General features: G+C 42.0%; 1 protein-coding gene across 1 annotated transcript; it reads right to left on the reverse strand.

Moving 5' to 3' along the window:
* Nucleotides 1-1,735: 1,735 nt before the first annotated feature.
* LOC135496267 (metabotropic glycine receptor-like) lies at nt 1,736-26,217 on the reverse strand. Its single transcript, XM_064785506.1, has 13 exons — nt 25,001-26,217; nt 12,107-12,293; nt 10,336-10,465; nt 9,486-9,629; nt 8,227-8,424; nt 7,774-7,842; nt 7,065-7,174; nt 6,576-6,721; nt 6,129-6,197; nt 5,098-5,236; nt 4,674-4,779; nt 4,085-4,297; nt 1,736-3,537 (listed from the first exon to the last, which is right to left on the reverse strand). The coding sequence occupies exons 1-13, from the start codon at nt 25,641-25,643 to the stop codon at nt 3,328-3,330; spliced, it is 2,364 nt and encodes a 787-aa protein (XP_064641576.1). The 5' UTR covers nt 25,644-26,217; the 3' UTR covers nt 1,736-3,327.
* Nucleotides 26,218-26,449: the final 232 nt, after the last annotated feature.

Consider the following 26,449-nt stretch of genomic DNA (forward strand, 5'->3'; position numbering starts at 1 on the left):
GTTCATGGTTTTGTCTGGTTGTGACATTCATGAAAAGCTCACTGTAAAGGCGAGCATTCTTTGGGCTATCTTCGATCTTCGTCTTTATGCGAAAAACCAAGGACAGCAGCAGGTGGGTCATCTCCTGTCTCTCTGTGGCAACTAACATGGCGAACAGGGTTCCTCTGGCAGGGTGAGGACAGCTAGGAGTTGGAGGGCCATGTCCCTCTGTGGCAACTAACATGGCGAACAGGGTTCCTCTGGCAGGGTGAGGACAGCTAGGAGTTGGAGGGCCATGTCCCTCTGTGGCAACTAACATGGCGAACAGGGTTCCTCTGGCAGGGTGAGGACAGCTGGGAGTTGGAGGGTCATCTCCTGTCTCTCTGTGGCAACTAACATGGCGAACAGCGTTCCTCTGGCAGGGTGAGGACAGCTAGGAGTTGGAGGGACATCTCCTGTCTCTCTGTGGCAACTAACATGGCGAACAGGGTTCCTCTGGCAGGGTGAGGACAGCTAGGAGTTGGAGGGTCATCTCCTGTCTCTCTGTGGCAACTAACATGGCGAACAGCGTTCCTCTGGCAGGGTGAGGACAGCTAGGAGTTGGAGGGTCATCTCCTGTCTCTCTGTGGCAACTAACATGGCGAACAGCGTTCCTCTGGCAGGGTGAGGACAGCTAGGAGTTGGAGGGCCATGTCCCTCTGTGGCAACTAACATGGCGAACAGCGTTCCTCTGGCAGGGTGAGGACATCCAGGAGTTGGAGGGTCATCTCCTGTCTCTCTGTGGCAACTAACATGGCGAACGGGGTTCCTCTGGCAGGGTGAGGACATCCAGGAGTTGGAGGGTCATCTCCTGTCTCTCTGTGGCAACTAACATGGCGAACAGGGTTCCTCTGGCAGGGTGAGGACATCCAGGAGTTGGAGGGCCATCTCCTGTCTCTCTGTGGCAACTAACATGGCGAACAGCGTTCCTCTGGCAGGGTGAGGACAGCTAGGAGTTGGAGGGCCATGTTCCTCTGTGGCGACTAGCAAGGTGAACACACTAGGCCTACCTATGACAGGGTGAGGAGCCCAAAGTAGGAGAATCATGTCAACTCCGGTCTCTCGAGGGTCTCTGGCGACTGACATGGTGAACGCGGTTCTTCAAGAGCTGGAGGGCTATGTCTTGTCTCTGTGGCGACTAGCAAGGTGAACACAGTTCCTTTGACGGGACGAGGACAGCCCAGAGCTGGAGGGCTATGTCCTGTCTCTCTGTGGTGACTAACAAGGTGGAAACGGTTCCTCTGACAGGGCGAGGACAGCCCAGAGCTGGAGGGCTATGTCCTGTCTCTCTGTAGCGACTAACAAGGTGGACACAGTTCCTCTGACAGGGCGAGGACAGCCAAGAAGTGGAGGGCTATCTCCTGTCTCTCTGTGGCGACTAACATTGTGAACAGGGTTCCTCTGATGGCTAGGACAGCCCAGAGCTGGAGGGCTATCTCCTGTCTGGAGAGAAAGTGCCGAAAGTACATGTAGTCGTAATATGACCATGCATATGAATCGCGTGATTTGCAAGAAGAATGTACGTGGGGTCACCTATTCGGTTGACTTTTGGTCATACCGTATATTCGGTCGGGTCACTTACTCAGGCAACACCACGCAATCGGTTGAGACAAAAAAGTGCTGTCAGCGATACAATCATTATACCTCAGTAGAGTACAGGGCACTACAAACGATGGTTTTATAATACGTATTATATTTTTATTGTTATAAATATTTACATAGATATATACAAAATAAAGCATCCGTCGTTGATCACAACTCCTATGTAACTAGAAGACGCATGTTTCACTAACTGGACCCGGCCCGAAGATTATTTTACGTTACTATGCACAAGAAATGTTTATGTGTAATCATCCTTATCATTAAATTACAAAGTGCATCACAGTACACGGTGTGTTATATAAGGCTGTTGATTTCACAACTAGTACTGTTGGTCTCACCTCGATCGACCGATAGGAAACAGGACTGCATCAGGGTGTCGAGTAACATTCTCATACACTTCACACGCAGTGGACTCGTCTCTCCCATGAAGGAACTTCGCCCCCCTCCCCCATTTGATTCATCCTCTCTAATTTTAACTGACAGCTCCGGATTCACCGCAAAGAGAGACCTAGCCCTACATTTAAGATCATGATAGTACAAAAGAATATACGCGCAGTTTTTTCAAGTTGTGTGTTTCATAGATTCTGGGCTGATCGTTACGGGTAATTAGTAGCTAGGGCCCACTTCATTAAGCGTGACCATTACAATTAAACGGAAAATTCAAGAAACGCGAAGGAAACCAGTAGATATATATTATATGATTAAAACTAAAACCCATTTTAATTGTTTTTGTGATGTCATGATAAGTATCATAAAATATATATCACAATTAACTTAATACTAAACTATGTAGAAAAAAAGCATCAATGTGGTCTCTCAAGGATGTTATATAGAAAGTATAACTAGGTTCTGTACAGTGCATTGAAAAATAAGTGCTGGCTCCTGAGAGCATCTTGACCTCATGGTGATTGTAGTCCTATTGTAATAACAGTAGGAAGTCTGTGGTCTGTCATTTCCATGACTGCCCTTCGATATAATGCTAGAATTGTCAAACAGAGCGGACATCGCGAAGAAAGTGGTAGAATATGTTTTCCTAAAACTTCCTTTCCGATGTCTAGTAGTTCCAAGGCAGACATCTCACATTGGGCAATGGTGTTTTTACTTGATCTATCCAATATCAAACAGCAAGACGAAATGATTGTGTCCTCTATACCATTAACGAATGAGACATATTCCAAAAATATACTGAATTAATATTCCGACACTGTCGGTGTAATGGGAATCTATGTCACCAGAGATTTTGTGTCCCATAGTAACCCCTTTGTAATGTTCGCGGGTTGTGACTTTTTCCTTCCCACTTCTTGTCAGAGCTCAAAGATTGTCGAGGACCTCAGTCTTCCTTGCCATCCTGTGACCTCCACCTGAACAGATGATTTCTTCAGGGAAAGGGAAAAACCCTGTATTGCTCACCGACTCGGCACATGGCTATCGGCAGGATACAGTACATTTAAGTCAATGACTTCTCAAGAACAAGATCTATTGTTCTCAAGGTACTCCTTAGAGGACATAATCGTCCATTAAGTACTCCGGCGTGTAAGCAGAATAAGTCCCCTACAGCATTAGCTCTGATCTATTTTTGGGCGAGTGTATCCATATAGAAATCAATGAGCGAAATTCAAAATCTGCAATCCAATCTGCTCTTCCCTGGACAATTCTCTCAAGTGACACAGTTTCCGATTACACCGGCACTCGTCAATCACGTCTTCACTATACACTAGTAGCATCTGTATAGTTATTCATACTGATGACCACCCTTTTCCCATTCACATTCGGCGAGGATGGCGTAGAGTCCACAAGGTCCTGCTTAACTGAAGCGTCTATCATTGCAGTGATCTTACGGTCCAAATGACTCGAACCGAGTTTGAGATTTTTTTGACGTAAAACTTCAAGTTGCATATATATCTTCTTGAATTCTTCCTGAAAGAGGATCAAAAACTTTAAGTAATGAGATTCATCGCTGCAATTCATTACAGACATGCCACATATTAAAAGTATTTTCCTTCAAATTATCAAGATCCTAAAATGAGCAGTGACACTGTGGTCCGATTTGTTTTGATCAAAACAGCAACTGACCTACCTCCGGCAACGTTTGTCATTCATTACTGGTTATTTACCATTATCTTTAAACATTAGACGACTGTTAACAAACGCCTCACATCGATGCCATTACAAAGAAATGTATCGTGACAAAAGTTAGGCAATACTTTTTACAGAACGTTTCGCAGATGGTGGTTTGGCTATGTGACAAGAGCCAAAGGAACCCTTGCGAATATCAAGATCAAGGAAACGTGGGCGACCAAAGAGGATTGGACGGGAAAAAGCACTGGAGATCTGATCCGCCTCGCAGAGGATAGACAACTAGTAGTCAAGGCTGCCGGACAAACAGATGAGTTAGATTTGATAGATTTGTCACCTACTGTGGGACCGAGACTCTCCTGATCGCCAAAAGATGGGTCTCAATTACCTGAAGGTCTTTCTCCACATTACTGCTATAGTCACTGTCCTCGTTCTTCTCCCCCAGTGCCCCCATCGTCCCCATCGTCCCCCCAGATGTGACTGTACTCAGTAATGTGGTCTGAGCTCCTCCTCCGCCTCGTGGTGCTGCGACATACTTCGAACCCCTGCTGACTGTTGTCTGAGTTTGTTCTTTATTACGATGTTTTATTACCACATATGCCTGAAGCGAATAAGAAGATGTTTCAAATGAAGTAACGCTGTTGATATATACGCACCACTGGTTCCAGGCTTGATGTCCCAAGGCCTTTACTAGTCTACCAGCGGATAACGCCATTGAAGAAGCATAACACAATTCTCGTCAAGATGTCCTAAGACCTTTCTGTGACCAGAGGTACTGAGACTTCATTAACGATCTCGACTGGATGTGCCAATAATGGCTGAGGTACTAGTCTGTGTGCAGGAGAACTTCATTAGAAGCAATACACACTTCTAGCTGTGTCTTTTCAAGGAATCAGAAGCTATCTTAATATTGTAGGCACAGAAAACATGCAACACCAATTCTTGCATGGGCTTGATAGGAATGATGAATCACTTACTTTGCTACCAAATAAGAAGGCAAGAGTGACGGTCGTGGTGAGTTGTGTGTGTAGAAAAAGAACTAAATACAACAAATCTGGGTTGGATGGCGACTGTAAAAATAACCTGAAACAAAAGAAAAGATGACTGAACTGACTGGGTTGCTGCAAAGTGTAACACTTTTTGCACTTCCATGTGTCTGGTGTAAGAAAACGATATTTCCAATTCACAGGCAAGGTTTTCTTGTGGAAACCTCATTCACGGGTGAGGTTCTTTGGAAATTCTTACAGGGGGTAAAGGTTTGACTGGTGGTTGACTTGGAAATCTCTGGCAAAATCCAACAACAGGGACATGCATGACGACGCAATGATAATGATGATGATGCAATGAAGGCAGTAACGACGTTTTCAATGTTTATATATTTTGAAAGAAAAAGACACTTACATAGATATATTTAAAAATAGTGACAAGAGTGTTTCATTATATATAGCCCAGCTGATGAACCTGCTCTCGTTGAATTCTGATGGCGCTTTCCTCACCACGATACACAATCGGATGCCCCACAGCAACAGGAGAAGTTCCCCTAGAAATACAAATAAAATAGAAGTAACTGGTCATGTTCTCATTGTCTTTGTCTTTTCTTATTATCTCCCAATGCGAGACCTGTTTTTCAGTTATTGGGCCTATGATGGAGTTCCCATCAATTGATCGTCCATTGGCCATCAGTGGGTCTACCATGGGCCATCAGTGGGTCTACCATGGGCCATCGGTGGGTCTACCATGGGCCATCAGTGGGTCTACCATGGGTCATCAGTGGGTCTACCATGGGCCATCAGTGGGTCTACTAGGGCCATCAGTGGGTCTACCATGGGCCATCAGTGAGTTTACCATGGGCCATCAGTGGGTCTACCATGGGCCATCAGTGGGTCTACAATGGGCCATCAGTGGGTCTACCATGGGCCATCAGTGGGTCTACCATGGGCTATCATGGAATCTATGATGGGACCCGTGTGTAAAACTTGGTTGTGATAATCATCAGAGAACCATCCACGGGTCCATCAATGATCCATGGATACTCACTTTTGCCTGTGCATAAGCAGCGTTTATAAGGACAACCCACACTTACACACTGCTTTTATTCAAACCCACAACTTCAGAATAAGATGATTCGTTGACCAGAAGCTTATCTATAACCACCCAAGTACTAAACAGGAGTTAAAACTCTCCTCTGGCATTTTTAGGAGGTCATACTACTGCCAGGTCAACATCCTTAATTGGTAACTAAACGCAATGCTTGCTTATCATATATACAACACAACGCTTGCTTATCATATATACAACACAACGCTTGCTTATCATATATACAACACAACGCTTGCTGATCATATATACAACCAGCCAAAACACAGATGGAGAAGAGGAGAAATCTTGTTCTGCCTTTTTAGAGATGATGTGTTTTCATTGGTACAACTCACCAACAGCGGCACAGTAGTCCCAGACATCAAAGGAACACTGGAATGCCTTTAAGCCACTTGTGTGTCTACCTACAAAGGAAGAGGAGATCATGACACATTTACATCATTGAACGTGCAGTTACAAAGTTACCCTCCCATCTCCGTTTTAGGTGAGAATAAAAGCAAGTCTTTGATGTTTGAGCAAATGTGTCGTTCCAAATTCAAATCAGATTACTTATTCCTTATCACGCACGAGATTCAATCCAATTAAAATACTAAAACTATGATATATGATAAACATCGAAAGGGACAATTTGGGCAAGAGGTAAGCTGCTTTCTCATCCAAAGTTGGACCAAGCGATTTTGATGACGCATGGTCATTTTCGAAGAACTCTTCATTCCCAAACCGCAAAGGATGCATATACAACAGTATTACTATACCTCCAAAGAGGGGGCCATGTGTCTTACCCTGTACAACCTGTGGTCTCCCCACCACCGTCCGCACTGCCATCCACGCAAGGAAGATGGATGCTATTATTGCCAAGCGCTTGATTAAGTCTGTGTCCGAGATCTTTACTCTTTGAGCAGATTTCACTCGAAACACCACCGAGATCCTGAAAGAGAGCATTGTAAAGTTAACGTGTGACACTTGCGAAGCGGCCTTGCTCCTTGTTGTTAAGTAGTCATGTTATCAACTATCTAGCTTATGTCCGCTGGTATTCACTACCTTCGACTGCAGCGGTAATGCACCTTTAAGACTCCAACTACGCTAATTAAATTCAATCTTCTCCAATTTGATAGGATAGAGTCCCAATGCCATTTGGAGTAATTTAAATCAGAATGTTGCCTGGAGGCAAATTCGTTGAACTTTATCATGAGTCAATCTTTTATTAACCCCAGAAAAACCGTTTAATGGTAGATCAATTTCAATTTGGAAAGAGACAATACGTGTTTTACCTCCATGTTTTTAATAAAAGAGCACCATAAGATATAGAGAATCCGAGCTCACGAAGCCACAGCCGCAGTGAACATGTGATCTCAGTTGCCTCAAAGTAGCTAACAATCATCTGCAAATGAAATGAAACCAAATGAAGCACAACATTATCATCAGGATATACTACTTCAGCCAGAGTTATAAGGGGTTAACGTGGCCATTTGTCATGATTCACTTGTCACGAGTTAACTGACACGACGTGAGTGTGGAAAGTGACGTCGTGAATCGTATGTAGCCCGCTCTTTGGAAATGACTTGTTCGTTCTTCATGTCACACATGAAAAGTGAACAGTGACACGTTACATGTGAAAACGTGAACTCTGTATAATCGCAGTCTTCCAGGACATCTTTGGTACGCTTTGCTAACCGTAAGCTTACATGGAAAAAACACAAGTCTCACGAGGACGCTGACGACCAATGCTACTGATACGCCACTAATAGGGCTTCCAGAGAAATAAAAAGCGAATTGCTGAGAAGTTGATTTTTTAAAGCATTGCTGCTATGCACACTCACAGCAGTCGCAGGTTTACCTCAATTATATCTCGCAAAGCATTTTTATGATTTCTGAAAAAAAAGTTTTCCGATGTGTCCGAGATAAAACTGGTTAAAAAAAGAAAACGGTGTGGCCATCCAATAAAATACAACATAAGAAGGTTACAGAATAGCAACTTACCGGGCTGTATAACAGCAAGGCGCCGAGGAGGATTATATTTAGGAGGACTGGACTAGCTGCCCTTAAAATCTGAAAGCGAAATTTTACAAACATCTTAATGAAAGTCAATGGGATTGAATTCACTTTCTTTGACGATGAAGTTATTGTTACTTCGTTATTCATAATCATGGTCTTAAATGAGTGAGCAGAATCGTGGAATGTAAATGAGATTAACGTTGTCTCGTTGTCATGTTTCACTTGTCACAAGTTAACTGACTTAGGCTTGAAAACACAACGTAAGGGTGAAAAGTGACCTCGTGAATCGTATGTAGCCCGCTCTTTGGAAACAACTTGTTCGTTCTTCATGTCACGCATGAAAAGTGAACAGTGACACGTTACATGGGAAAACGTGAACTTTATACAATCATGATTCCAAGTCAAAATCCTCTGCAGAGACACATTGATTTCATTTACCTTGACTTCTCTATACGTCCAGACGAACAACATCATGATGGCTATGCTAGCCATGACCATGCAGGACAGACCCAGCAGGATGCTTCTCTGCACCCAGTCGAGGCTGATCACGCATGGCCGACTGTCCGTACACTCGTCACACCCAGGAGCGCATTTCAAACAGTTGAAGTATGCATCGTAGTAATTTTCTTCATTGCCCTGAAGAAAAATGAGAATAACATAAAAAATGACTTGCCAAAAGTAGATGTTATTGAATAGCTATACGGAGCGGTATGTTGACAGATAAAAGGTATGGTTCTGTAGAGACGCATGACTTTCAGTACAGCAGAGATTAAAAGCGTATAATAGAATCCTCTGTCTCCGTGAGATGCTATCATAACAAATTGACCACTGTTGCACTGGTAAGGTGAGATATGCTTTTTCTGCTCGTGTGAAATGAATGCCGATCGCCAAAGGAAAAAATGTTCATGGCACAAAAGACACAATCAAAGATAATGTCATAGTCTAGAGCCGTGTACAATAACTGAACAATAGTGTTGGACATCCTGTGGGACTATGATTACTGTTGCACTGGCCCTCAATATGATGACTAAGCTTATATATTGGTTCCACAGATGCAACCTGGTGTAATTGTGAGCAAGTCATTCTCCTTCTTCTTCATACGATATCAGTGTCTGACAGCTATAGGTTTATTAGGAATCTTTAACAACATTATTGACCAAGTTCCCAAAGGTATTGCCACTTTCTTTGAGGAGTTGCTGTATTAACGGCACGAGTCTGCTGTCAATATATCAACCATCTCCACCATCGATCTCTAATTAGACCTGGGGACAACTGATACGAAGAAACACAGGTCATGTTAAAGAACCATTTTGCTTTAGTCGTTCGTACGCTCAGTTGAACGATGCCACGCCAATAACAAAGCTTCTGGTGGTGGCATTTTTCACCGGTAGGAGGCTCTTTCCGACTTCTTTACGGTTTCTCTAACTTTTTCCGTATTACTCTGAGTGTTATTGGCACACATCATTGACCCCATTAAACATAGGTCTTTGCTCTTCAATGCCTTATTTTTGGAAATCCCAATATTTTTCCCAGAATCCGACCTTTCAAGGAAAAGTCTGACAATGCCGGACTTTTGTCGGATAAATCAAGAAAAGTTAGAGAAACCGTTAAGAAGTCGGAACAATCCTCCTTCTGGTGTTTCTACAGTTGATTACAAAACCAGTTTCTAGAAAGAAGTAACCTTAAGCAATGCCCACCTTCATTTTCTTCTCGAATTCATATTCTATCTCTGAGCCGTTGAAGTAGGTATAGCCGCTGTCAGGGTCGGGGAAGTAGTAGCCTCTCTTACAGTAACATTTGTAAGACCCTCGCCGGAAGCCGAGACCCTGTACTGGAACACACTAGAAAATGAAGAAGAGAGAAATGATGACATTATTCTCAAATCAACGAGAAAGGCCGATTACAATAAACTCTATATTGACGGTGATGGGTCAGTCTGGCAAGAAATCCACTGCTGTCATCATCACATGTTCAGAGACACGAAATGGCAGATACATTTTTCATGCGACTGTCAATGATGCGGAAATGTGTCTCCTACAGACTCACTGGCCTTTATAACAAGCTTGGATGTCAGGTACATCCATCTTGTTAAGCACAAATGATGCTACTTGTACACTCTCTTTAGCATTCGAAAAACCGTTACAGGTTTTCCGGCCAACACAATATGCTCCACAAAAGGTAAAAAAGGGGTAAAATGAAAAACCTCTAATGTTGCTTAGCATCTGAAAATCGGTTTTTCATGTGTTAAACAACCTCTACGGGGAGCTTATCTGTGATGACGGTATAACCGTAATAGGTTTTTCAAAAGCTAAAAACCTTTGTTTCTGACAGTAGTTTCCCTGTCAGGACAAACAATCGCGACAAGAGGACAACACCTATCATTTTACATCGAAGCCTTTGGCGACAAACAACTCGATCACTCTCTGATCATCGTACTTGAGCAGCCAAGCACCTTTACACGAATCTTTATTGATGATGAGGACAATAATCTTACAGAAATCAAATGGCTATTCTGATTGATGAGGATTTTGACGAGAACTTGATTACCTCGGTTGTATCCTCTTTGCATTTGGATGACCCTGCGAAGACGTTTGTTTCCATCGCTGGTGACCCCGGTGGACTGTGGCACTGGTTTATATCGACCTTCTGGAGATCTATGTCAATCCCGCTAGTGCCTCTGAAACGCAAACAGAATACTCTTAACATATTTTTTACAGTTTTTTGCAAAGTGTGAAAATAAAAAAAACCCCAAAACTAATTGCTTAATTTTAAAAGCCATGTTTTTATTCATATTATTACTTCCACATGGGACTTTATTTATTTGATTATAAAACTTTTGGATACAGGGTATGAAATTTCTGTCGTGTTTTTTAAACAAAATTTTATTTTCGCAAATTGAATTATTTTCTTCAACCGTGAATATAAAACGCAGACGGAAATTTTGTGCTTTACAGAGATTTGTTAAGTGTTTGATGGCTAGATGGTGGTCAAACCTTAATGTCTGATAAGCGAAAAGGATTCAGCATATGCTTTTAACCCTTTGTACGCGGAACACCGAGACTCAGGGTAAACGTTACACAGACAAAGGTTTACTTTCTTCTAATTGTGTTCCCTCTCATTGTTCGTTTAGCAAACGCTTTGTGTTCCCCTGTTGAACAGTCATGTTCTCTCTTGTTGTCTATTGCATACAGAAGCACTGAGATATGGGAAGTTTAAAATACGCTTCAACTGTCTAAAATGGCAAGTCGTCACTAGTCGCAGCTCATCAATTTGCTTGTGGGAGTCTCTTGCTGGGCAGGCGGGAAACATCCTAGATGTAAAAGGTTTATCCTGCTATCGATGATCCACAATTGACTCTGTAACAAGGTTTGATAAGAGAGCAGGAAACTGCCCCCTTTACCGATGCAATTTTAGTGCTTTTAGTTGGAGTGCTATCAGGATAATGACAGCCATTACGTAGTGATCTCCTCCAATCTACTCAGTTATGTACACGGTAATGACAGCCTTATTGACCAGATCACTGACCAAACTACTGAGGTAAACAGCGCTAATGTGCTCAAGTAATTGGTATCAGGAAAGATAGCATAGATGCATCTTGACCACTTCCTGAGGTAAGCTACGAGAATGAAATGGGTATAAACGTTAGAAAAACGAATTACAGTAATTCAATCTGTAACCTTGGCATTTTACAGTCTCACCATTAGAGAGCATCTCAATCGAATTAGTCCAAGGTCCGCCTTGATGTCAGACAGTTAATGGGAATTTACCACCCCGGAGCCTTAATTACTTGTCTTAATTCTTCAGTCATTCATTGGTTATTCAAGTATCCGCCCTGATCCATTCTAAAGTCCATCAGCGAGATTGCCAATCTTCTGTCCTCAGGTTGCATCCATTGTAGCCACGACCCGGAGTCACGACCCCGCTACTTTTCTTACGAAGGAAGTTTATTGAAAAGTTATATCGGAGACTCAAAGAGAGAAGATCGGAGATAGGTTCTGGTATCATTAGATCGAATCTTAGTCTATCGGTCACGATAAGTCATTCGATATGTCGTTTAGAAAAGCAATTGATAGATGTCTGTCTGTATTTGTTGTCTCACCAGACACTGCTCGGGTGGCAATGACAATTTGCCCGAAATCTCCGCTACCGCCTCGGTATTGGCCGACTTTTTCAGCTCCACCCCGCGGTGTTTGGTGAGACAACCAGTACCTCCAGTTCGGTATCAAGTCCTTACTCTCAGACCGTCAGCGAGCAGTAGGACATGACTTATTCTACAGACTGGAGACTAAGTATTGAAGCGGCATCGTACCCGACTTACTTAAAATGGAAGTGCCCGTATTTATCTTTACCAAAGAAAGGCACAGTGTACGTCATCATCCAGATGTTGCCGCCTCCACAATCAAAATACGGCAGTGACCAATGGCCGTCCTCGTAACGGACGGTCAGGCTACGGTCGATTCTGATTGGTCCCAAAGATGTTTCACTGATGCGCATGCGCTCTTCACCTGAAAGTAAACAATTTGCAGACGCATAAGCTAACGATGAATCTTGGGAACTTGGGAAAGGGGATATAAAAAAGACCCGTCCATAGCGGTTTTTGTACAACATGCGTGAATACGTTTGAGGTTAGCAAGACATGTTTATTGACAAGTTCGTTAGGTACATCATCATTAGCGAGGTATCTTTGATCTAGCCGCAAATTTGGTGAGGCAAACATCGCCTGCAGCCCAACTCTGCACAAAAACAACGCTGTACCTCATCAAGCACATCAGAATAAACACCAACTACATATCTATCTTTTTATATCAGAGTCGCATCAGACGGCATGCCTGTTCCAACCGGGATAACAGTCGTTAGCCATGTTTTTGCTGTGGCTCCCTGGGGCATTTCATCGAGGCTTGGTCCTTGGATGAGAGAAAGTGTACTCATTTGATATCACCTGGTATCCCGTATGATTGATGACCCTTTTGTCCTTGTTCGAGATGTTAACCTTTACCATGGATTGCTTCATCGCTAATATCGCTAATATAAATGACAATCATAATGATGGAGAACGCCCCGCAAGTGGCTGGCGTCCTCACTTATGTTCCATCGTCATATGAGGAGATCGTGAAGGGTAGAGAAGGTACAAGAAGAGGAGATAACACGGATCATGACAGAACTCTCTGATCCTGGCCAACGATGGATAACAGAACCACAAGTTTCTATCATGATGTCTATGGGTGATTCACTTTTTCGAAGTATGCAGCCCTTTTTATTGCCACGACGAAGCTATCCATCGCTACAGAACCAAACAGAAATTGAACCAACAAAAGATTTGTTGCGATCCGTATGCTTTTCAGGGTAAAATGGCATTCAGTGGAACCTAAGGTCATGTTACTAGGTGATGGCGAGAAAGAGCGCGAGGCAGCGCTGTCATTTTTCTTCACTCATGTGTACCCGGACGACTATTGGATATTTCAGCTCGGTCAATCATATTCTACAATGAAAGCTAAACATGATGATGTGTTATCCCCTCCAGTTGGCCGTGACAAATCTGATTAGGCATTAACCGGCTGAGTTGCTATCTCTATGATGTCTTCATTCTTCAATGATTTTGTCAATGCATAACTAAATGTAAGCAACATGTATATACATGTATAGTTACCATGTCGCAATTTATGGACATACAGCAGAATATGTTATTGATGATGGAACAGATTTTACGTATACGTATCGGTCAATGGAACGGCTGTGTAGGGCAGTCATTCTCTTACGATTGATCATTTCATATCTTCTTTGTTTCGGCAGCTACAGCAAATAGATATCGAAACCTGTACAACCATTGAATTCTTCTTCATAACATTTGTAAATATCTAAAGAGAACACATTCACAGATGGAAATCATACTGAAACCTTTCAGTAGATGCGCTGCTTAGGAGGAGTTACAACCTGAGCAGTTTCGACGGGTACCAATAACGGCGAGCAATGACATCAATCAAACCACCTCTGCTGGTAGCTATTTTGATCCAGCAGTGAAGTCAGATATCAGGTAATTTAGCTGAGCAGAATAGACATACTTGCGTAACCACCCAAAATCGGAACGTATAGTCGAAACCCACCTTACAAGGGTATAACATCAAAGATACAAGCCCAGTTGACCATGCTAAATTCTTGTCGGATTCTTCGAAAATATAAACCCCGTTAACTCCCACATCCACCTCCGTGACCTTCAGCAGATCTGTAATAGTACCCCTTCACCTTTCTTCTAGACACGAATCAATTTCACCTCATCCGGTACAATGGAGCTTCCCATTGCTTATATTCCGGCGTATTCAGACATCGAGATTGGAAATTCCTCTTCACCAGCAGATTGCAACAAGCTCTGATGTCAGCATTTCTCATGCTGCGATTTAAATCTCTTCAATAATAGGGTATAGTGTTGCTTGTCTACAGTATAGATCACTCGTACAAATGAAATTCACTTATAACGATCTCATAAAGCCCAGTTCACCTCTCGCAGCATGCCATGATATTCCTTTTTATCACAACCTTTTTATGCTGGCACAGCTCACACGTTCAAAATATAATCTCCTCATGATTCGACGGACAAGCCGGCAAGATCAATCGATCATTCGCAGACAAGACAAGGTGATAATTGATGGTAAAACGGTAAAACCTATGCAATCGCACATTGAAGGGAGGGGCGCGACGTCGAGAATTCTAAGCAGCACAAAAGCTACTTTGAAGGCAAATAAAGAACTTAAGGCAAAATCAATAATATTATGTACATGTAACAGGAAGATAATGTTGTGTTATAAGAAGATATAAAAAGTCACTCATAAGTAGGCTTAACAAATAATACCCTGTCCTTTTGGACCGCTGTGCAAAAACTACTTGGCCGATTTCTTCAAAGTTTTGTTTAGTATCGATGATGTTGGTTCATTTTGAGAAGAAAACCAAAAAACCAGTGAAAATATTTTTTTGGAATTACAAGTCTTCTTTTTCGTTAGATTCTTATTAACAACTTTGGTATTTTAAAACTTATAATTGAGACTGTTCATTTGAGCTAGCTGGATGTCATTATTATTCTAACTAAACCACTCAGCAATCATTTACGCTTAGTAAATATATTTTTTTAAATCTTTTACTTTGCCTTCATTAGTGTCTCGTATCATTCTAATTAGTATTCATTTGTTTCCTACGTAAACAGAAGAAACTTTTAGTCAATTTGTTTAAATGTGTTGTCATTTGAATTGTCTACCTTCATTACCATGCTAAAAGAATGAAACACTCTATTTCAGCATCACTCAATAGCACCGCTGGAAGCGATGTCTACGCCATTTTAACTCAGTTTTTCAGCAAACCGTACTTCAGTATCTCGTTGCTCTAAAATGTCAATTCGACACTAACACATTGAAAATACTGCAAGAGCTTCTGGTAATCTCTTCCTTTTTACGTTTATGACATTTTCCTCTCACAACTTACAGCATTGTTCTGTTTCTTAAGGGGCTTGAAGATCGATGAAGACAGACCTGCACTGTCAATGTTTTTATGTGCTCCAGTCACTGTAAGGAAGGAATTCTTAATCCACCGTAGATAATATAAAAATTAAATCTCTAGAACTAACTGGTCCAAACGTATCCACTTTCCTCCAGGGATAGTGAACGTTGGTTAATGCAACCACTGTCGTGTGATTGGTTAAAGAAAGACGACTGCAATCGTGAAGCAGGATTAACGGTTTCTGATTGGACAATAAGACAATATCCTAAAAAGATATGCTTACACCAAGTGATCGATCCAGTATCGTATAGTTGTGGGCTGGCATCAACGGATTTTCCATCAATTCATTTTGTATCTTAGAGCTCAACGTCAATACATCAGTGTCGAATGTGAACACAGTGCGATAGTGTCTGGATGGAAATAGACTCGGGCAATCAATCATTGCCTATGTAGTCCATCACTACGTCAAACACCGTGCTATTCCATCACCGGAGACTGTAATCACCTAGTCTGTGGGATCGCAAACTAATCAAGGTGTTTACAGCATACAGTGTGCAAATTAAAAGATTGAAAGTTGCAACGGAAGATAATTTTGAAGGCTGGGACGTTATATTTACGTTGGAGAAACATCTCAAATCTATGTTGGATTTTTTACTAAAAAATTTCAAAAACAAAAATTACAAAATTTTTTTTCTTTCTGTATTTCTTGTTTTTTTAATGAAAATATAACAATTAAAAAAAATTCCAAAAAAGTCAAAAATGATTTTTTGGGGCAAAACATTTTTTATCAGGTTTTTAACCATGATTAGAAAAATGATTTTTGAGTTTGGCACATTTGCCTGAGTAGCTCGTGAACATCGACAATATCTATCAAGCATTCAATAATACAACTAGCCTACTCCTTATAGAATACCTACGATTTAGAAGAATCCAGCACAAGTAAAAAAGAGGATACTACACGTGTTGGTAAGACGGTTTGGTTCATTTGATGCTGTGCTCAGAGGGAAAGATTTTAAAAAGAATTCAGTTACCTCCTTTCAGATTGTGATTGACCGTATCAAAGGTGTAAAATGAACTGACGATAATTTTCAGTGAGATTTGAGTATGAACACATGGTCAAGAACTACAATATCTCCAGTTAACTGCTCTAAGCTAGTACTTCTCAAGTTTGCTTCTATAGGTTTTCGCGCTGCTATCTTCCAATGATAACGGTGACTTGCCTTTATAAATGAATCAGGTTATACCATAGACGCACGCACCGCCTGATTAACTTTGAAAGGAAAACTCAGGAAATCTGCCGAGCCAACAAATGATGCTGTTGGCTCAAGACCAAGCATAACACAAGTGTCATGGCAGCAAGATAAAACCCGCCCCGACTTGTAGTCGTGTCAATCTTCAAGAACCAGAGTTGGAGCCCTGTAGGTTCTGAAGTAATCCCCGTTCGTCCTAGCCTTAATAGCAGTAGTCGCTGTAACTTCACTTCCTGTTAGGACATTCTCAACTTGAGGGCTGATCAAGCTCTACATCACTGCATATTTCATATGGTCAAAGCCATTTCAGCGAAGTCGGCCCTCTATTAGGATAATTCCATTTGATCGATCTGTGTTAGGAAGTTTACTGACCGTTATCAGAAGATCATTATTGATATGTCTGACCCAGGCGTCCGTATCTGAGTGCCCCTTCTGTGTTTGACACCATTAGACGAATTACCCTAATCGCGAATGCATATATTCTGATGAGAAGATTTGACCAGAAAGCGGTATAGATTATAACCATCATTACACCAGTAAAACGTATTGACCCCTTTCTGGGCGGGATTTTGAGAAAAAAATTCAAATAGTCAGGAGTGAAAAAGTTTTTGAAATTAGCAAATAATTTAAAAAGTCTATTAGGCAACTGATAAGACATGTAAAGCGACATAGTCTTTGTCCTCCTATGAGACCATGCCGTCACTGTGGTCCTCCGATAAGACCATGTCGTCACTGCTGTCCTCCTATAAGACCATGTCGTCACTGTTGTCCTCCTATAAGACCATGTCGCCACTGTTGTCCTCCTATAAGACCATGTCGTCACTGTTGTCCTCCTATAAGACCATGTCGTCACTGTTGGCAAGGATATGCTGTCTGTATGACGTATGGCGTAAATAAAGGGCATTATTTCTGTTTTATTGTCATTAAATTGACTTGGTGTCATAAATTGATGATCACAATCATCGCGATGGATTTATAACTAGAAGAAAATCGATGACAAATGCGGAGTTGCTTAGAAATGAAAGATGTCGTCGTGTGGTCCATGCAACACGTTGTGATAGAAAGATTATGGTTTATTCCATATCAATTATAACACTAAACCATTTACTGATAAAATGGTGTACCAAACTAATCAAGGCTGAGAGCTTCCAAAAAGAGACAAATAATAGACACAGGATGTATCAATTCTTCCCAAGAAACATATTTTGGCATTGAAGATGACATCATGGTTCTAATCATGGCGCTCGAGAGACATAGCAGCGTGGTGTCGAACTACCTAACGCTACATATAAAGATGAAGACGAACCAACGACCTTCAAGTGGCTCGGGCGGCAAATCAAACAAACCCAGCCTCATTAGAGTCCGTGTTTTTCCATGTTGCTAGTACGCTGCATTAACCAATTGATTCTGCACATAGTTATCAAAGGAAGTTCTTTGATCAGCAAACGGCGTGTACTGCCACATCACGCAGTCGCGATAATATACTGCACTAACGTCTAATTGCTCTGCCCTTTGCCGCAGCCGTCATTTCTCACGCGTTATATCGATGCCACTGACATTATATTAGCAAGATGCGACCGTAGGGATCGTTGCTTTATTGGTCGCTGCCAACGAGCCCGGCCGGCCTTGGTGTAACGTTTTCTTCTGTCCTCCATATCTCTGTGTTTCCGTATAATAGACAGCAAAGAGTGACCATGTCTTGTCAATAGGGGAACAGAGCGAAATATATCATTCTTGTTTTCTATCCTCAGTTTGGAAACATTGAGTGGAAACAGTTAGAAACGGAAACAGTAGCAAATATTACATAAACCTGTTTTCCTGCATTGCCTTTTCCAGTATGGGTGCATTTCGTCGGAAAAGTTTGAAAATCAACAAAATAAGGGGAGGGGGTTGATTTGTTGCTGTTGATGCATTTGATATAGTTAGCTAGTTTACGGGCACAAACTTCTGCAAACGCAGACAAAGTACCCTGGATTCTGGTCATCAGCAGATGGAGAGTAATTATAAAGTGACACAACAGGCTTCAAATATGGAATGGTTCCGCTTTCCGATTACCCTAAAAACATCGTTTACAACGACACGCAGTTGCAGGATTGTCATTAATCGTGATCTATATCGTCAAGCTTTTTTCAGATTGCAATCACGAAGCCCTGTTCGGGAGGTGAATACATTTTTTCTCTCGTTGTACGGTCTAATAATTGTTGCCACATCCATGCAGAAGGTTAAAAAGATTTTCGATAATATCGCATCAAGTATGCAAGGAAAAGTTCGTTTAATACATGGATTACCGTCGGTCGTGACTCTTATAACAGAACAATACGTTTTTCAAATGGACAATCCAAACAATGGCGTGATTGGTCTTTTTTCAATATTTATCATGCGGAAACCATTCGGATTCCTTACGGAACAAATACAGCAAGCAGTCGATGAAGAAAAATACAAATAGCGTGACAGACTTAGAGGCGATGGTCATACATGGAAGTAAAATCAATAAGCAGGTTTGTTATCGTCAAGTTGGATTTTTTTCCTCATCTACGACATAAACCTATACATTTTATTGTAACATATTTCTTTCCTGCTTTCATGCTCTGTTAAAGGCCATTATTCATGCAAAGGTCTTACGACGAATGTCTCAGCCATCATTGGAACTAGATAGAATTGCTCAGCCCCTGTTGAGAGGAACACAATCACACAGCGGCTGGAGGAGCTATAAGCAAACTTGCAGTTTCTTTCCGTCTGCCCAATGCTATCAATATCAATCCCAGCTATTACCAGGTTTAACCACTGAAAACCGAGGTTTTTGTCGCATAGAAGAACGACTATAGTGGCAGAAATTGCTTGTCTACACACGGCGCTTAACTGCACGTCTTGGTTTTCGTCCATCAAAACATCAAAGATGCACTCCTACCAGAGACATCCTCCAAAATCTATGCCATGCCTCTTCGAACCGGCATTGCTACGGGATTGCCCTTTGAAACAGAAAACCTAGGGGATTGCTCTTTGAAACGACATACCCAAGAGACTGAGACCTAGTCACGCAAGAAGACAATTACATCAAGTCAGGGAGAGACAAACTGATCTCCGCCCCACAATTACTAATGTTACTTATGAGGATGACAAGATATGGCAGGTTTTCAGTGGTCTCATTAAAGCTATTTTCGTCAAAGCTGTTTGTGGCCAGGAGGACCGTAGACTGAAGCAATTGACAACCTATGGAGGAGGTCAGACAGGTCACCGGCGAAACGGATTTGAGGGAATAGCAATCTAAGGAGGACAAAGACGAGGCCAGTCTATACGACTGTCCATGAGCCACGTAGAGGTAGACTAATGGTAAACCGTGGGAAACAGGTCCGTGATGCAGTAGTTTATTGGCAAGATCTTTATAATAAAGTCATCAAAGCCCTCGGATTATCAAAACACCTTAGTTCAGCGGAAAGAGCAGAAAAACTTGCGAACGACCATGACACAATCTGAGGATTTGTAGAAAAACGACCAGCCTTTTGACCCAGATCAATTAATGATGCAATAATTGTCATAATAAGACTTACCAAGTCCACAATGTGGAAACGAGATAAAGATCAAATATCTAATAGATAGGCCTATTTTCTCATAGTCACTAATCATGATAGTACAATACGATCTCATCCAGGTGGACGCTTTAAGGATGCCTCGATCGTAGTGGGCCTGAAAGCGGCCAAAGATACACGAGTCTATTGTCTTAGCATTACCAATTACTGACATTATCGGATTTATCGAAAGTCAGTTTGTTCTCATACCTAATTCCAAGTCATAAAGCTTTCAGCAGCCTGATCGTACTGTTCTTAAAGCTACTGACTCAGATCACTGGTGACTTGGGTCTACCCTTGAACTGCCTCATATCCATTTATCGTCAACATGGCTGCATAAGTCGCCTTTGCCTTCAATGTTAGAGAGACGACAAAATGCAGCTTAGTTTCTTTGATTCATTATTGCCGATATTGACATATCAAAGGAATGCAATCTGAAATTTAGTTTACCTCAACTAGACAACATATCATAACAAGCTTACGATGGAATGCGCACTGATAGGTCATTGTGACGAATGCAGAAAAACATGAAAACATATTGCACTGCCCCGTAGAGTCATTTTCAGTCGGAGAGATCGGTAATTGCTGCCACAGGAATCTGGTCATATCGATTGGCGGTGACACATAACCGATGCCAATGGTGCGATCACCTTTCTTGGTTAGATCGATGCCGCAAGCAATAATGTGGTGATAGTTTTCGTAATGACGCGTTAAACTGGTGCCAAGCAACGCAAAACAACTGCCAGAAGATGACGGATAATAAAGAGCCTTTACTGGCCGCACAGACGTCATGAAGTACGAAGTTGAGATGCCGGGCGCCTCTCTCAAGTCTATCCGAGGACGTTACGCATATATTTCTTTTTCCCTGAATGGTCGGATTTCTAGAAAACCTGTGAAAAATACTAGGGCTTCCCAAAATAGGTCATTAAAGATGAAAGGCCTATGTGGAATGGGGTTAATGAGTATTCACACTTAGGGCCACTCTGAGTGTTTGGTCCACGCCTCATTAACCCCATTTCACATAGGCCTTTAATCTTTAATGACCTATTTTGGGAAGCCCTAGTATTTTTCACAGGTTTTCTAGAAATCCGACCATTCAGGGAAAAGTCGGACTTTTGTCGGATAAATCCGGTAAAGGTTAGAGAAACCGCTAAGAAAAAGGCCTCCTACTACTAGTGATGGTTTGAACTCCTTGGCTTGGTTGTTCTAAACAAATGTTGCCACTAACGCTGGCGTTTACCTAACTTTGTGTTATCTCCTTCAGTATAACGCCAAGTTAACGCCACAGCGTTAGTGAAAAAACACGTTTTGAACAACTGGGCCTCTTTAAGCCCCTAAGCCAAGCGGCGTCTCTGCCAACCGTCCATCTAAAAACTGCCTCTGCTACAGAGTAGGTTCACTTCAAATTCAATTGCTCTTAGAGCTGAAGCCATATTGTTGAGGAGGAGCAGTGGATGGGTATGCCACCTACACATGCCAGCCGTCCTGACCTTTCAGCAGCTATAAATGAATCTACAGTTACCATCTACTCGCCTTGAATCCAAGCCAATCAGGATACTATCTGGCTTCCTAATGGTTTAAATTAGTTTTATTTGTCGCTGTAACAAGGCGGTTCTTTCAGCTTCAATCAAGCACATTTTGTATCTTAAGTTATATTACCCACATTAGTAGCAACCAGTTATACGAGCGGACCTTTACTCAAGAGCCACCTCATTTCACATTCAATTGAGTTAGTCCGTTCAATTTAGAACAAGAAGCATCTTTAGATAAATGGAGAAACTCTTAGAAGTGGGTAACCTTTGAATCTGATTTGAAAAAAAGCTAATTATGGTCCAAGCTGGGACATTTGGTAAACAAGGCGAGCTGTTTCATGTTTAACCTCGCTTTTTAATCCCGAACTAATATTTTCTTTTTGTGGTATATATAGTAATTAACATCATTACTTTGGAGGAAGGTAAACCAGCCATTGGACAGGATCGGGATCGCCAGAGAGTTTTCTGTTATCAAGGTTGATGGTTCATTAAATGAAGCCAGGCAAGAAAAAACTACAAGTCAATTTATTCCTTAAGACGTGATGTCTAAAGGGGGCTAGCTCTCACAGATATCAAAGACAAATTAGAAATGCTTCCATTCTCAGGCTTCTGGTGGACCTTGTGGAGAAGATCAGAAAAGGCTCGCCAAAACTTCTCGGTCTAAGATTCTCGTGTTTCATAGCAGCAATTCGAGTCACGGGGGTTGTCAAGGGGGCAAGAACTATGTCATGTTAAAGAACTTTCATGTTGATATCCATGCTAGCATGATTCGATGACATCAACTTTAGGCCCTTACAAGGGTTCCATTTCGGAGGTTATGTGCAACTTTACACGCGAAAATAACTGCGTTAAAGCTGTCATGCATGCATAATAACCCTTACGGCCATTTAGAAAACACAAACGCCCGACCACCAAACGACCAACTCCACTTGAAACATGATAGACACCCAGCGACTGGGTCTCACTTGACTACACGAACAACACGTTTATTGACGAGACAGGTCACAGAGACGCTATCGTGAAAAGAAAAATGAAAAAAAAATTCCTCGAGCGGGTTCGAACTCGGAAACCTCGCCACTTGATCCTTGCCGTCTTGCCCATTATGCCATGAAGCCGTTGTTGTGAGCGAACATATTTTTCAGTTTATCATTTCACTTACAAGCTTGACAGAATGGCGTCTTTTGTGCCATCTGTACCATTTTCAGTTTCAAAGTGGCCTTTAAAACTTACCCTTTTACAATATTGGCAAAGTGAATTCATAAGATACATAATAGGGAGATAGACATGACACCCTGCGATGATTATAGGAGCACGCAGCTATTTTTCGAGTTTTAAAGATGCAAAACAATTTCCCGCTTTGCTGGTATTAAAACCATGCGTGTATTCAAGAACTGTCTGATTAGGTGGCATTCGATTTCACACAATCGTCACGCGAGGTCACAATGACCGCTTATAGTATGTCTGTGCTCCTCATCGAGTGCTCTGTTGGTGAATACGGTAGCGCCACTGCGGCCTTCTGGTAGTCTATCATATCAGAGGGCGTTTGAAACATGGCTGACCGGTCGTTCAAAACATGGCGGATGGGCGGCAGTGCTTTCTATCTTGGCCGCTAGGGTTTTTATGCATGGGTGTCCGCTTTAATCTCAACACAGAACTAGTGCTGAGTTATTCATAACAAATGCTTTTAATGGAGTCGTTAATCTCAACAGCAGATCTTGAGCTGGGTTGTTCAAAATCATGGCTTTAATGGAGTCGTTACTCTCAACGGAGACCGAGAACTGGGTTGTTCAAAAGCGCTGACCTAGGACTGGGTTATTCAAAATCATGGCTTTAACGGAGTGGTTACTCTCAACGGAGACCTAGGACTAGGTTGTTCAAAAGCGCTGACCTAGGACTGGGTTATTCAAAACCGGAGCTTTAACGGAGTGGTTACTCTCAACGGATACCTAGGACTAGGTTGTTCAAAAGCGCTGACCTAGGACTGGATTGTTCGAAACCGGAGCTTTAACGGAGTGGTTACTCTCAACGGAGACCTAGGACTGGGTTGTTCAAAACCATAGCTCAAAAGGAGTCGTCACACTACATTTTAGTCAAGTATGGTCCTAACTTAATATTCGCAAAAGAAACACCTGGCACGACAGTGATTGTCATCCAAATTCCCTACCACAACAGATGCCCCTTTGACAAACGCACCTGCGGACTGGACCTTTAGAATACTAGATTTGAAAGCGGTTTCATTTGTATTTCGATGTCAACCAACAAGTCGCGTTCAAACATGGTCGTGTTGATTGACAGATCGCACAGTGAAGCAGCTTATGATTCTCAAAGCTCTCTTCATATCTACGTAGGCCCCTGACACAAATAATGGATGTGAGGTTATCCAAAATAGATTTTTGCTCGACTTTCGCATCATAGTTTTGTTTCCAGCAATCTGCTACCTATTTTCAGTATTGATGACGATATTCATTTTGTCTGTAATAGAGAGAAGATCAGCAGATGCTGCTCATAAATATTATTTGCCCCAAATAGATTTTAATCTAGATAACATTGTATTCTGAACAATAATATGGTCATAAGTATCAACTAGTAGCATATGCTTTCGACTTCTTAATGGTTTTTTCTAACTTTTTCCTGATTTATCCGACTAATGTCTGACAGTTTCCAGATTTCCCCTGAAAGGTCGGATTTCTTTTTTTCAAAATACTAGGACTTCCCAGAATAGGTCATTAAAGATCAAAGGCCTTTGTTGAATTGGGTTAACGAGTATACACACTTAGGGTCACTCTGAGTGTTTGGCTCACACCTCATTAACCCCATTCAACATAGGCCTTTGATCTTTATTGCCCTATTTTGGGAAGAACTGGTCGGATAAATCAGGAAAAAGTTAGGGAAACCGCTAAGAACTGGGAAAAAGCGTCCAACTAGTGATTATTTAGGTGAGCGTTTAACATCGATAAATGTACTTCAATTGATTCGTAACCGCAGCGGGGTGTTAAGTCATAAACCATCAGATGAGATAGGTCAACTCTGAGTTCAAATTCATCGATTTTAGCTACAGGCTCCAGCTCTAGATCACGATACCAGAGGTCGTAGGTGCAATTCAAGTTATGCACGAGGCTTTTTCTCTACATGTAGTCCACTTCACACGCTATAACACAACAGGTGTACAAAACGTGTGTCTTCCCCAGAGGCTGTAGTCCACTGATGGAAGCTCCGAGGAGGTGAAGGCCATTAATGGACTCAGAAGTGAGTGGAGTGCCATTTTGGCCCCAAATGACTGCAATAAGATCAACCACTTTACAAGACATGCAAGAGGTGAGAGTACAAGCTTCCCTCCTCAACGACACTGCATTAAAGAAGAATTGAAGATAAAACGTCTTACCTATTGTGATGTTGAATCCCGACAGCATGCTCGCCTTAAGCTTGGCTTGATGAAACCACTCGGAGTCGTTCCCTAAGTAAGGGTAGGCCAGCGATAGGTCCTTCACCATAATCCGACCGTTAGGCAAGCGGTATGCATAAGGACAAAACATATTGTAGTTCTTGAACTGAAACTGGTCATGGCAGCTACCAGCAGCGAATAAATCCTCGTCACTTTCTAACATGTTACGGACAGAGGTGTAGAAAAGGTATTGCGAATTCCACAAGGATGGATCGGGACCAGTCCACAGCCGGGTGTAAAAGTTCGCCCTGCCGACGGCAACTAAGGCTTGTCTTTTAAATCTCAGGACACCATATTGCATGACGACACCGGTACCTAAATTATACGACGTCCCTGTTGAACAATTGTCTTTGTGTCTCTCGTACTCTTCGACGAGATTTAGAAATTTTGAGACGACGTCTAAATCCGCTTTTGTTGGTTTGACGGAAGATGTCATATCGGCACCTACTCCGTGAATGTAATGTGTATCTTGGTCTTCCCCGTCGTATGTGGAAGTACACAAGACAGGGATGAGGAGAAGAGACAGTAGAATATCCAGTTTGTAGATGACAGATATAATCCCCGTCAGGTATTGAACTGCCATTCTTCTGGCGATCACTATGTTATTCCATTCTTCCGATAAACCAAATGAAATTCACAAAGCAACAGACGAACGAGTCCGCTCATCAATAAAAACTCTAATTACGAATAATAAAGACACAAGTACATAATCTGATCAGAAAAAATACAATGCAAGCTTTGTACTATGATACTGTCGACAGCACTGAAGAGGGTGAGCCACAAGACTGTTTTGTACTCCTTCTACTGTTGACAGACATTTCTCCTTTGGCTACACTGACTGATCTCTGACGACTTAAGCCTGGGCCCTTGTAATATTGGCATAAGCTGATAGATCAAGCTGTGCCCCTCCAGCGTTATATGCCAGCATAGTTCGTTGGCCTGACGATTCTTTGATGTGAATGTCCTGCACCAGACCACACAAGCCTATTGAATTAACCTACCACAGCTTCCACCGCGGGAAACCACACGTGATATCCCATAGCAACGAATATAAACTTCTCACTTCAAACGTCCAATGGAAGAAACGGTCTCTTGGTTGGCTACAACGCCACAAGCTTTTATCGGATCAACGAGGAACTACGCACGTTTCTTCTACTTTATCTGCAACGATAATCAATATAACGGCTGATGAATACAATTATGAGAAGGTTTAGTGGTTTGTTAAGACAGTTCATCCCAGATCGCATGACACTCATTGCCACATCTTCGGAAGCGCTGCGGACCTTCATGGTTAACTGGACTGACATAGAAAGTAAATCTTAATGGTATAGAATCTATAGTTTCTTGGTGGTAGGAGCATATGAAGAACTTAACAGAGCATGCAGCGGA

Source organism: Lineus longissimus, chromosome 11 (genome assembly GCF_910592395.1).
Source record: "Lineus longissimus chromosome 11, tnLinLong1.2, whole genome shotgun sequence".
NCBI classification, from domain to species: domain Eukaryota; kingdom Metazoa; phylum Nemertea; class Pilidiophora; order Heteronemertea; family Lineidae; genus Lineus; species Lineus longissimus.

Excerpts from the sequence above, each read along its gene's own strand:
- LOC135496267 (XM_064785506.1), bottom strand. The coding sequence starts at position 25,643 with ATGGCAGTTCAATACCTGACGGGGATTATATCTGTCATCTACAAACTG. Across the intron at positions 7,843-8,226 it reads GGACGTATAGAGAAGTCAAG|ATTTTAAGGGCAGCTAGTCC; the intron begins GTAAATGAAATC and ends TTTCGCTTTCAG. Across the intron at positions 4,780-5,097 it reads CTATTTTTAAATATATCTAT|GTTATTTTTACAGTCGCCAT; the intron begins GTAAGTGTCTTT and ends CTTTTGTTTCAG.